This window comes from Micromesistius poutassou, assembly GCF_964030765.1.
Source record: "Micromesistius poutassou genome assembly, contig: SCAFFOLD_4304, whole genome shotgun sequence".
Taxonomy (NCBI): Eukaryota; Metazoa; Chordata; class Actinopteri; order Gadiformes; family Gadidae; genus Micromesistius; species Micromesistius poutassou.
The window spans coordinates 7,615-20,553 of record NW_028177896.1 but is presented as its reverse complement, the minus strand read 5'-3'; the positions used below and the strand labels follow the sequence as shown (position 1 = coordinate 20,553).

Below are 12,939 nucleotides of genomic sequence, written 5' to 3'. Positions count from 1 at the left end.
ACTCCTTCCTCACCCCATCATGAACAAGCTAACGTCGGTCCCGAAAGAGAGCTCCATGTCCCAGGAGTCATCCTTAGCCCTAGCAGTATCGAAGGCAAATGCAATGGGAGACGCACACTCACATCTGCCCCCACACACACAACCCGTGGCACACACACACACACACGCACACACACACACACACACACACACACACGCACACACACACACACACACACACACACACACACACAGACACAATCCTTCGGGAGCTGGCTTTGCAACCCAGAGCTCATAATAGCTGTGAGTGTATGTAAATGTGCGTGCGCATAATGCTTTAGGTGCTCTACATGTATGCATGAGTCATAGGAGACCATCGTCTCCTACACCAGTACATTTATGTGTACACATGTAACATGGAGATTCACAGAGCGTACGAGTGCACGCTAGTGAACCCGACGATATGCACAACAATGTGTTGCGTGCGTTGCGGCTGTAAAAACAGTGTGTGTGTGTGTGCAACCCCACGGACGACTGCTGAAACAAATGAGACAAAGCCTAATTTAACCGTGCACATTTCTCCATGCACGACACGTGCGCATGTCAAAAATAAACAGCAACATATCTACAAGCCACATGTGCAAGCAAATATTAAACCTCCAAAACATGCTCTGTATGTATGTAGGCGTCGACCGTCTGGCGCACCCCCAGCACAGATACACAGGACGTGTTTGCATAGCCTGTGTGCTACAGCTGCAGGGTTTGTGTCTTTTAAAATGTGTATTGTGTAAATGTGTGTGTGTGTGTGTGTGTGTGTGTGTGTGTGTGTGTGTGTGTCTCTGTGTATGTGTGTCTGTATGTGTCTGTATGTGTGTGTGCGTGTGTGTGCGTGTGTGTGTGTGTGTGTGTGTGTGTGTGTGTGTGCGTGTGTGTGTGTGTGTCCCTCCAACGACCCAGTCCCTGCTGGAGGACGGCGGAGCAGCCGGCCTCCAAGTCCGGCCCCCCACCTTCTGGCACATAGCCTCCATCTTCCTGCTCGGCCCTGCTCCCGCCAGCTTCCCTTCAGTCCCCTCACCTCCTCTGCCTCCCTCCACTACTCTTCCTCACTAAACCTTCCCCTTGCTCTTCTCCCCTCCTGTCCACACTAGTCCACCTCATACTCCTCTTCCGCCTTTGGTCCCCCTCCTCATCCTCTACCTTTGTCTCTGCACCTCCTCCTCCTCCTCCTCCTCCTCACCTTCCTCTGCCCACCTCTCTCCATCTCCCCCTCCTCCCCTATCTTCCTCACCCTTGTCTACCTCCATACCTCTTCCTCATCATACTACATCTCCCCTCCTCCTCCTCCTCCTCCTCCTCCTCCTCTACCACCACCCCCCCCCCCCCCCCCCCCCCCTCCCCCTTCACCACCCTCGGCACCTCCAGTTTAAACACACACACACACACACACACACACACACACACGCACGCACACACGCACACACACACACACACACACACACAGACACACACACAAACCAAGAATGTTAAGTCCTATTTGTTGGAATAGACAGCAGGTTAACATTAAATATACATGGGGATTGTCAGTCGGTGGCGAATACAAAGGCAGCCAGGCGGGCCCCCAGTGGGACACGGTCCCGGGCCCCGGCAGGGTGGGAGAGCAGGAGGGGAGGATGGGGGAGGGAGAGGCTTGCTCTGGTCCCGTGTGGCAGACACCCCCTCACACACTGCAGCCAGCCCTGCACTGGTTCAATCATGCGTGTGTGTGTGTGTGTGTAGATACTATGTGACTGTAGAGTATGTACATAGGCAGGCTACACAGAAAAAAAAGATATATACATATAGAGACAAAATGTCTTCCTCGGTCACGCACAAGCACATCCACACACACACACACACACACACACACACACACACATACACACACAATGCGGCGGGAGTAAAAAAAACACTTTTGCGGAGAAGAATGCCAGGGTTTACAGATGCACATGGACGCACACACGCACACACTGGCCTCCGTAGGGGCAGAGGGTGAAGCGAGGGGGGATCCCTGGTGGAGCTTCTCCTCTCCCTCCCTCCCTCACCCAGACGCACGCTGAATACTCAATGCGGAGCCATTAGCCAGGCCTAATGTCTCCAAAGACTCCTACTGCCGTGCACACGCACAAGCATACCTAAACACACGCATTGGCCGCACACATAAACACGTTCTCACTCATGAGAACGTGTTTTATGAATAAAGATTTAGCCAAGTCTGCCATTTTGTTCAAATCAGCCGACACTGGTCATTGGGATGGCTCCAGGAACACCAGTGCGAGTTAAGATGGCTGCTGTTAAATGATGACCCAGTCACAACTCTGGCCTCGACGCACTACTGAGTTAATGAAGCCCCCACAATACAAAAACGCTACTACTGCCGAGTACTGCAAGGATATTCCAGTGCTTTCAAGTGAGATCCTCTATTTTTCAACTTGTTAAAAAACCCTTAGAAATAAATAGGGGTAATGTTGTAGCAGAGGTGCTTCATTCAATTAAACTCGATTACTAAACTTAATGTAGATTCACACCTTCACCACCTTGTATTGGTTCAGGCACTTCGAGGACATCGCCGTGTTGTGAAAAACATTACTGAAGGTTGGTGGTCACAATATTAACTCATGCCCATAAACCTCTGTGTCCTTATCATGGGCATACATGTGCCCAAGCTTTGTTACTATTGTCCACTTGTTAAATATTGGCAAAACGATGTAATTCCCCCCACCACCAAATGCACAGATCAGTGGAGTTAGGCAGAGAAAGGCTGGCAACAAGGAAGTTGACCTTGTCATTTTCCTGATCGGTAGCTACAAACTAGCCTGATTGTTGTTTCTTTTGCATCGGCTTGAACATAAGGCACTCGTAGAATTTAGTTTTTTTTAATAAGAAGATTGGAGTAACAGAAAGTTATTATCAAAGTAATAATAAGTAATTACGTTGATAATTACTTTTTTCTATTTTTCATCAATATTGCCAACCTCTCCTTTAAACACAACGGATGTGATCCAGCTGACCAGGCCTCACCTGTGGTGATGCAGAAGCAGGTCTCACCTGTGGTGATGCAGAAGCAGGTCTCACCTGTGGTGATGCAGAAGCAGGCCTCACCTGTGGTGATGCAGAAGCAGGCCTCACCTGTGGTGACGCAGTAGGTCTCATCTGTGGTGATACAGAAGCAGGTCTCACCTGTGGTGACGCAGAAGCAGGCCTCACCTGTGGTGATGCATTAGTAGTGTCTCGTGCGGCGAGACGCGGCGGATGCGGTGGTGTTTCCACGGCAACAGCAGGTTCCAGTCCTGCGGCAGCGAGACCCAGCGAAGGGAGGCCAAAGTAGGAGTGGCTCCACGTGTGGGATCTGATTGGTCAGCGTCACGAAGACGGCCAGGGCGAACACGTAGCACTCCCACTGGGGTAGGTCGCGGCCAGGGCGTCTGAGAGGAGCAGGCGGGGAGAGAAGGGAACCTTGCCGGGTGAATGTCTGAATCATCCACCATCACAGGCATGGGAGCGACAGGCTGGTTATTACAAAGGAACACGGATGCACTGGCAGGGCGCTTTGTCACGAACACGGCTTTACCATTCCCTCCACCCCGCCCCGTTGTTCAGCAGTGACCTGTTGAACCGAGCGAGACTCCACACATGACAGGTGGAGGAGACGGCTCAAAGGTGCACAGCCACCTCCCTCCCCTACCTCTCCTCGCTGCGTGTGAGATGACAGGCGTAGATGTCACCAGCCATTACGAGACCCTGTGTCTATTCCGAGAGCAAGACTGAGACCGGGGGAGAGGGAGACAGAGCGAGAGAAAAAGAGAGAGAGAGAGACCTTGACTCTGCAGTTGAAGAACATGACAGGTGTCAATGTCAAGTCGCCTTTCAGTACTCCCAGGCCTCTGTTCTCTGAATAACAAAAACGCAGGACTAAATATTAAGTCTTTCCACCTCCCCTGAACTTCTTCCAGTTGAATATGTTGTCCATCTCTATCCAGGTAGCATTCTCTCTGCTTGTCTTGTGACTCATCTCATACATATAATAATGTTGTGACCTCTAAATTGATTAGGATACTTGGGCTGGAGTGTATTTGTGTGTACTTTGGTATCATTATTCAAATAGAAACTTTATTTAAATCGAATTCCAGTTCTATCTGCAATCTGTTCAGTCTTGGATCTTCGCTCTTTCTCGTCGACAGCCTTCACCTTCGTTCCTACCCTGCCCCCAGCCCAACGTCTGACCACCATTAAAGGCTCCTCCTCCCAAACTGATTGGACCAATTGGAGGGGCCCATGCCAGGTAAAGATCAGGTTAAGGGTAAAGATCAGGCCACATACCAGTAACCTTGCGTGCATGCGGTCACGCGTGCGTGCGTGCGTGCGTGTATGTGTGTATGTGTGTGTGTGTGTGTGTGCTAAACCGAGGGAGGTTCAGCAATGTCATCCTCTCCCGTCCAACCCCACCGATTTCATTCCTGACCTCACCTCAAAGCCCCCTCCTTCAGGAGGAGCTGCCAGCCTCCCCGCCACCGCCTGACGTGGACAGCATCAGTTTCTGTGCAGTTCTCCTTCAGCTCCTCATTCCTCTCATCCAGTTACCGTCGTGTCAGGAGCTCTGACATACACCTTGTCCTCGTGGGATCAGTTCATTGTCAATGTATGGCAAACCACTGGCCATCAACAATCCAGTCATGATGTGAATCAATTAAATGTATCCATGTGTATATATTTTTTATATTAATCGAGGTGGTTCGTTTTCACTAAAATCCAACAGTTCAGATATTCATTTGGTGTGGGTGTGAGTGTGTGTGTGTGAGTGTGCGTGTGTGTGTGTGTGTGTGTGTGTGTGTATAGGTGAGGAACCTGGAGGCCATGTGGGCCAGGGGCAGTATGGGGATCATACAGTTGTCGCCGTCAGTTTCGATGAAGTGGTGGCGGGTGACGGCCGAGGGGTCGATGTGGTGCTCCCTGAACGGACGGATAAACGCCCGGCCGCAGAGAACAAGGACAAAGACCAAGGTCACTCCATACAAATGGTAAACAGTGAGTTCCTGTTTTGTCTACATTTTTTAAAAGGGCCTGCTTGGCTGGAACGACACACACTGGGTTCACGGCTTTAATTGTGTCGGAGAGAGGAGTTGAATTCAGTTAAATCACTGTACACTAAATAAACGTCATGGTGCAATTATGTGCAAAGGAGAGGGATTATTTAGGTATATTGCTGTTGAACTACATGTACAACACACACACACACATCTTGAATGATAAAGGGGGTAGGATACGGGTCATCTGTTTAAGATAAGGAGGGTTTAGTACTCTTACAGCAGACAGTTCAGCGAGTTGGGTGGTATCGGCGTGCGGATGGGGATTTCTTCTATGCAGGTCAGGGGAGGCTAAACAGAGCGACTGAAATAAAAGGTTTGAAAGCACCGGAACTGGGAATCACCAAGTCATATTTTTTAGACAAATATTTAGGTATTCACAGTGTATCTATGGATACTTATTCATTATGATGATTTGTTGTGAGTGTATAAGCACTTGAATGTGAACTGTATGCTTCCTACAGTGGGAACAAAAACTCTCAACTCCCTCATTTGCGTTGTTTTACACATAGTTTAATTAAAAAGAAACTGGCAACACAAAATGTTGTTTGTGTTTTTTTAATGAACCAACATCAATATGCCTGTAAGAGAAAATGCACCAACCCCAAAGTGTACCTTCAGTTAACCACACACACACACACACACACACACACATACACACACACACACACACACACACACGTTCTGCCCCAAAGCGCTTCTGCCCCAGCATCCTAATAACCCACAAAACAGCAGTGGGCTGTAAAACACACACACACACACACGCACACGCACACGCACACACACACACACACACACACACACACACACACACACGCACACGCAGACGCACACACACACACACAGACCAAACCACAGATGACCCAAAGACACCGCACGCAAACTGCAAAAGCAGGGGCCTCACAGTGTGCACATGCACATGCAAACGTGCACGCCCACAGCACCTGTGCTGCACAGAGGCAGACACCTGTCTGCGAGAACACAGGGGTCTCAAATGAAAGACAGAATCTTCTAAGCATGAAGACAAAGACACACACACACACACACACACACACACACACACAAAAGGTACAGAATAAAGATAATTTATTTCCTGCTGTCTTAAAGGCGAGAAAGAAGTCTGCATGTTCATTACCATAGTGTGCATTTTTGTATCCATCTACGTATGTGCACATGTGTGCGTGTTTGTGTGTGCAAGCCTCTCGGCATCTGCGTGAAAGGTCATTATCGGCGTGTCGGCAGGGCCCGGAGCCAATCACGCGTGTCCATCTGCGTCCGGCCATTGCTAGGCGCAGCGGGGACCAGAGGCGACTTATCTACTGATATGTTCACAATTATCCGGGCCCACCTTTGGTCCTTCTGCCATCTCCTCTCCCTGCTATCCATTCTCCTCCTCCTCCTCCTCAACCCCCACACACACCCAAACTCCTCCTCATTTCGCCTCCTTTCCACCATCTCTTCCTTCCATCTCCTGCCCTCCCACCTCACCCCACCCTACTCAGGTGGATGAAAGCGCGCCTGAGAGACAGAGGTTGCGCCGTGCCGGGACCCCCCGCCGGGTGCCGTCCCGGCGGAGGCGGGGGGGAAGCGCTCTTCTAATCCCACGCGCCGTTTACCACCAGCCCACCTCTAATCCACCGCCACCGCTAATCACAGACCGGCCCCCCGACCCCCCAGCCACCGCCCCGACACCCTCTCCCACTTGGGCTTTCTTCTGCATACCCGCCACACCACCGCACACACACGCACATACGTGCAAAACACACGCCCGCGAACACACACACACACACACACACACACACACACACACACACACACACACACACACACACACACACACACACACGGCACACGTGACCACGTGTTCACTTTAATTAATTAAGTGTGAGCAACTAGTGACATCATAATCACACTGGTAGAAGGGTTGGTCAACCGAAGAGCATTAAAGTACTGTAGTATTTAAGAAAGCATCCAGCAACCATCAATTCAAGACCAGAGATGTATAGTAACAAAGTCACTACTGTACTTAAGTACTAAAATGCTGAATCTGTACTTTACTGGAGTATTATTTTTTTTCTCCTACTTCCACTTTTACTTCACTACATATTTTTGATTTTTGAGTTTAATACTTTTACTCCAATACATTTTTCATGTGCTGAATCATTACTTGTTACAATTATAAAAATGTTATCCCATTGATTTCTGTTGGAAGACTCATTTCTCGTTGGCCGGAAACGGAAAGGGGGGCTGTTTACATTTGGTTGTGGTCTTTTCTTTCGGTTCTCCATCTCAACAGTAGGGCTAGAACCGAACGAAAAGACTACAACCAAACGTAAACAGCCCCCCTTTCCAGCCGGTCAACGAGCAATGTGTCTTCCAACAGAAATCAATGGGATTTACAAAATACTAAAATACTAAACTAAAATAGCAATCAAACACGACAGAAACTGTATTTCGCAACGATACTTGATTTGGAACATCAACAAACACCACTAACCACTGAGTTGCACATTTCTGAAAACAAACGTTTAGGGTTGTTTTAAGGACACGTCGCCAGCCATTCTGAAGCAGGCAGGGCGATTCTAAATGAGCCAAATACGCGAGACAGGACCAATAGTCAAAATGTCGGTGTCAACCATTCTATTTCAACCAGACAAACCAGAAAGGGGGCTCAATGTTCAAAATACCAGAATTGTCCTTTAACTTTAATTGTCCTTTAATTGTCCTTTAACTTACCCATGTCCTTTAACTTACCCCTTTGAGATGTTTTAGTTGTTTGTTTTTCCATAAACACTTGTATGTGGCCTTTGACAGCTTTAAGACAGCTCTGTATGTATTCCTGTCCTTGTACTGCTGCTACAGCCAAAGGAATTGTGTGTCCTTCAGTTTAAATATTTGAGATAATATAAACAATATGATATTCAAACTTTTGACTGCTTTCTTTAATATAAACATAACACAATACTTTTACTTTCAGTACTTGAGTAGTACATTTTAAAATAAACTACTTGCAATACTAAGTACAAAACATTTTGAATACTTTAGTACTTCCACTTAAGTGGGGTGTTTAAAGAACACTTCTACTTTTACTCAAGTCACTTTTTTGATACAGTTTTTGTACTTTTACTTAAGTCTGGGTCTCTAGTACTTTATACATCTATGTTCAAGACACTGCTGCCTTACTGCCTTGCCCAAGGTGTGTAGCACTCCTCAACCTGACACATGTACACACTTTGATTTTACATTCCCTAGCTGTGGCAGGAATTAGGGCGTTATAATAGCCGCCAAAATGGTCGCGTTTTAATACTGTGGTGATTATATAAACGCCAAACTATCAATGCTGGAGATGGAGTTTATAGTTTACAAAAGAAAGAACAAAAAAAAAAAAGCTGAAAAGACACATTCACAAAGCACACCAGTGTGTTTCCACCATGTGCACACAGCCACACACACATACATAGAAATGACAAAAAGACACAGTGATGTTGTGATGTTGCGTCCCTTGTATCTCAGCACAGTGGTCCAACCTCAGGTGTCCGCGGTCCCGGTCTACTTTGATATTCAAATTGACATCCAGCGCCAGCCTTGAAACGCATTGCACACAATCACCTACACACACACGCACACACATACACACACACACATAATCACCTAAACACACACACACACACACACACACACACACACACACATACGCTCTTATTTTGGCGGCGGCCTGGTGAGGGCCCTCTCTTTTTGCTGATGGTTGGTTCTCCTCCTCCAGCGAGGACCTCTATTAGAGGCGTCCTACGGAGCCCGGCCGCCATGCAAATAGACGGCCACTGCTGTGCCTTTGGTCTCGCTAACAGCACCAATAAACCCAGCGGCAGACCGTCAAAACCCCCAAATAAATAAACATATAAAGAGAGGAAGAAAGAAAGAAAGGAATAGACATTCAACCAGGAGACACCCACGTGTACAAGCATGCGCGCGTGCAGGCACACTGGCACAGGCACAAGCACGGACACACACACACACACACACACACACACACACACACACGTACACACACGCACACACACACACACACACACACACCATGTCTCACGATAAGACAGCAAAATGTGACTGTTTAATAACATGAAGGGAATTACGTCGAGACATCATTAAGGGATATTGAAACACAAAGAGATAGCAGCAAAGTACTGTTCACGGTTGAGGGAGAGTACATAGCCGCCACTCTCTAAGGGGGGGGGGGACACGAATGAATTTCAATGGGGCCATCCATTATTAACAGTGATCTGTAATTACAGGAACTTGGGATTTCAACATGCACAACAGACACTCTTGTCTGGCTATTCTACAAATAATGAATGATATTGTAATGTATGCATGTATGTATTTCTTCATTGAGTTGCAGGTGTTTGAGGTCACACAAATAATTGAATGATTTCAATACACACACACACACACACACACACAAAGTAAAGGCACCACCGCACATACTGTTCTCCCATCCAATTAATCAACACAAAGTTCACACTAAAACAATCTGCATATGGCACCTGAGCACTCAATTTAATTGGCTGAAACGAGGCTAACCTTTCCTCTAATTGGCTGTGAGCACTGTTGTGTAATTCAGTGTGCATTAAGGTGCCCTTTATGTTTAGGACCCTCCAAGAGTTGAGTTTACATACAGGCATATGTGGAAATGAATCTTAGAGCATCCACTTGAAATTCCTCTTTTTTATTTTTGTTTGCTTGGCCTTAAACACTGATATTAAGAAAGTTACTGCTAACATATATCTGTGTGTGTGTGTGTGTGTGTGTGTGTGTGTGTGTGTGTGTGTGTGTGTGGGACAGGTGCAAGACATAGTCCTTTGGGAGTGGTTGACATTTAGCTCCACCATTGGGCGGCGGCTAAAAAGGGTGGGTGGCATCACTGGAGAAGCAATGGTAATTCACAGAGCAGTGTGTGTGTGTGTGTGTGTGTGTGTGTGTGTGTGTGTGTGTGTGTGCGCGTGTGTGCGTGCCTGCTTGCGTGTGTGTGTGTGTGTGTGTGTGTGTGTGTGTGTGTGTCTGCTTACCTTGCCAATTACAGGGATGTCCACAGACCCCCAGGTGTCTGCCCCCCCCAGACGTAAAGTCGGCCGTCACGAGGACTGATAAGAGGACGAGGGGTAACATTGAGAGAGAAAACTTGGAAGCCCTAATTTTTTCCATTGGTCAGTCAATCTCCATGCAGCTATAGTTAATTTACCTATAAAGCAACAAATCTGTGTGTGTGTGTGTGTGTGTGTGTGTGTGTGTGTGTGTGTGTCCTCTACATATCTCTAGAACCGTTCATTTGATCTACCTCACACTGGCCGTGTGTCGCCGGGTACCCCGCTGTGCTTGGATGCTGAATATACTACCGCTCTATCACTCTCACCATAATGAGAGGAGCCTCTGTATGCCTGTATGTCCTTCCGGTTGCTCAACAACTGTTCACTCAATCGCCTTCACACTTGCCGGGCGTACGGGAACCCAAGGAAGTGCAGTCGGGCGGTGTGAAGTTGTTTGAATGAACGGCTCCCGGGAACGCTGGAAGGAACCCAATACGAGAGGCCAGGCGATGGGCCCGTTCCCCTACAGCAGGGTTTCTCAACGGGGGCGGCAGCGCCCCCTGGGGGGCGTTCGTAGAACCTAGGGGGGCGCTGGGAACGAACACGGGGGCAACTTTGCTTGTGTAGTGGTCATTATTTTGAACTTTTTAAACATGGTTTTCAAATATTTTCGGTGCAAAAATAGGATAACTGAAATAAAAAAGCATATCTTCATATGGGTTTCTAACCCTTCTATCGTCTCATCTACTTTTTACTTTATGCTCAGTGCCGTCATGATCGCCATAGTAACGCCGATAAACAAATCCACCTCATCGCAGCAGCGTGGTGCTTTCTGAAACTATTTCGCCCCCCCCCCCCCCTGACTTCCATGCAAAGCAAGCGGTGGATGGGGCATTACACTAAGCAACATGAATCTCATCCATATTACATATAACATTAGACCAAACACCAACAAACTGAAGGAGGTGCGTCCCCCTCCGATCCACTGGTACCTGCTAGACCTCTCCACATGGAGAAGAGGTAAGACTGTCAAGGTTTCAGAACGTGCTTCAGTTAAGAAGGACAGAATCACCCCCGGACACTTTGAACGCGTTGTCAGCCATGGGTCTTACTTCATCTACACTCTCTGAGAGATAAGAGACAGCAGAGAGAGAGGTCGTGTTTCCCGAAGCTCCGCTAGACAGTGGCAAAAAGTACTTAATTCATCGTTCAGGTCTACTTTATTTTACTTTATTTCATGATCATAATACTTAAGAATATATAGTTTGTTTCCGTCAACCTCAATTGCTCGATTCAACAATACTTTTTGGCACTTTGACTACCGGATCAGACCGCAGCAAAAGCCTTGGACTTTCCTATCGCCAACATGCCTCTGTACTCGGATGTCTCAGGCACAGAGACTGGGAAATGCACAGACTGCACCAAACTGCAACAGACAGTGGCTTTATTTGAAACGAGGCTAGCAGCATTAGAAAAATGCAAAGGACTTCTCCAGGATACAGTGCCGATGGGTGAGTTTGCTGAGCTAGCTCAGACAAATCCACAACAGGATGATCAAAGCTATACTGTATCCTTCCCGAAGCTGGACAAGAGAGAGACAATTCCAACTGCCTCTCATTGGCACAGAGTCGGCGCTAAGCCCAAACAACATTCCAAAGTGAATCAACAAGTTCACTCAACGCCAAATGCTAAGCTTCCCAAAGCTAAAATCAGCCGGATTAGCCAATCGCTGAAGTTTACCATGCCGATGAAGAACCGGTTCCTGCCACTCCAGGAGTCCACGAACGCGCCTGCCACCCATGCACCCCTAAGCCCCAAGATGCGTCCAAACGGATGGTGTGGACAAAGACCGACCATGACCCTGTCGCCAGAGAGGCCAGCTGCGCATGCATCTGCCACCCGTGCACCCCTGAGCCCCAGGATGCGTCCGGACGGACGGTGGGGACAGAGACGGAACAAGAACCAGTCACCACGGAGTCGAGCTGTGCATGCGTCTGCGACCGCCACTTCAAGCCAACAAGGGCCCATCTCACAGAAAGCAGATGAACCAGACACTCTGATTGTAGGAGACTCAACCATAAAGGATATAACCGGTAAGAAGATCAAAACATGCTACTTCCCAGATGTGATGGTTAGTGATGTCAACCAGAAACTAGCCACAATTATACTGGAAAACCCCAAAATCTCACAGATTATTCTGCATGCGGGACTTAATGATATTCGAAAAGAACAGTCAGAACTTCTGAAGAGGGATTTCACTGAACTATTGGACACACTGGACAAATTACACGTTAGGTCATTCATCAGTGGACCCATACCAGCCGTTGACAGGGGAATAAACTGATTCAGTCGTCTACTTGCACTGAATACATGGCTTTCAAGAGTCTGCAATGAAAGAGGAAGGGGCTTTATTGACAATTTCAACTTGTTCTGGGGGCGCAAATATCTTTTCAGAGCAGATGGCCTACACCCAAACAGGTTAGGCTCAAAACTGTTAAGGGACAATCTTCTCTTCTCACTCTCCCACCATGAGAAGAAGCGAGACTACAGCCTCCCCCACACATCTACTGTCCCACTATCTGACACACAGATAGCAGACAGACCACAGACCTTGAAGAGAGACAACAGCCTGCCCGACACCATCGACACCATGCCTCCCCCCTTTGCTGATGCTGGCTTGGCGAGGAACGGCCACCCCCCTCCTCTGCACTCCCCCAGCGACGATGACCTCCAGCACTCACCCATCGATGATGACC

The 12,939-nt window shown here is 48.0% G+C and overlaps 1 protein-coding gene and 1 pseudogene across 2 annotated transcripts; one reads left to right on the top strand and one right to left on the bottom strand.

Annotated features, from left to right (window-relative positions):
- Nucleotides 1-3,036: 3,036 nt before the first annotated feature.
- LOC311374959 (plasmanylethanolamine desaturase 1-like) lies at nucleotides 3,037-11,286 on the bottom strand (annotated as a pseudogene). Its single transcript has 4 exons — nucleotides 11,256-11,286; nucleotides 10,166-10,240; nucleotides 4,841-4,985; nucleotides 3,037-3,440 (listed from the first exon to the last, which is right to left on the bottom strand). The product of its transcript is annotated as a plasmanylethanolamine desaturase 1-like (transcript).
- A 69-nt stretch (nucleotides 11,287-11,355) lies between these two features.
- On the top strand, nucleotides 11,356-12,382 carry LOC311374960 (uncharacterized protein; the record flags this gene model as incomplete). The annotated part of the gene is made up of 1 exon (XM_084490685.1): nucleotides 11,356-12,382. A coding segment is annotated over exon 1 (833 nt), but the record flags the coding sequence as incomplete, so codon positions are not given.
- Nucleotides 12,383-12,939: the final 557 nt, after the last annotated feature.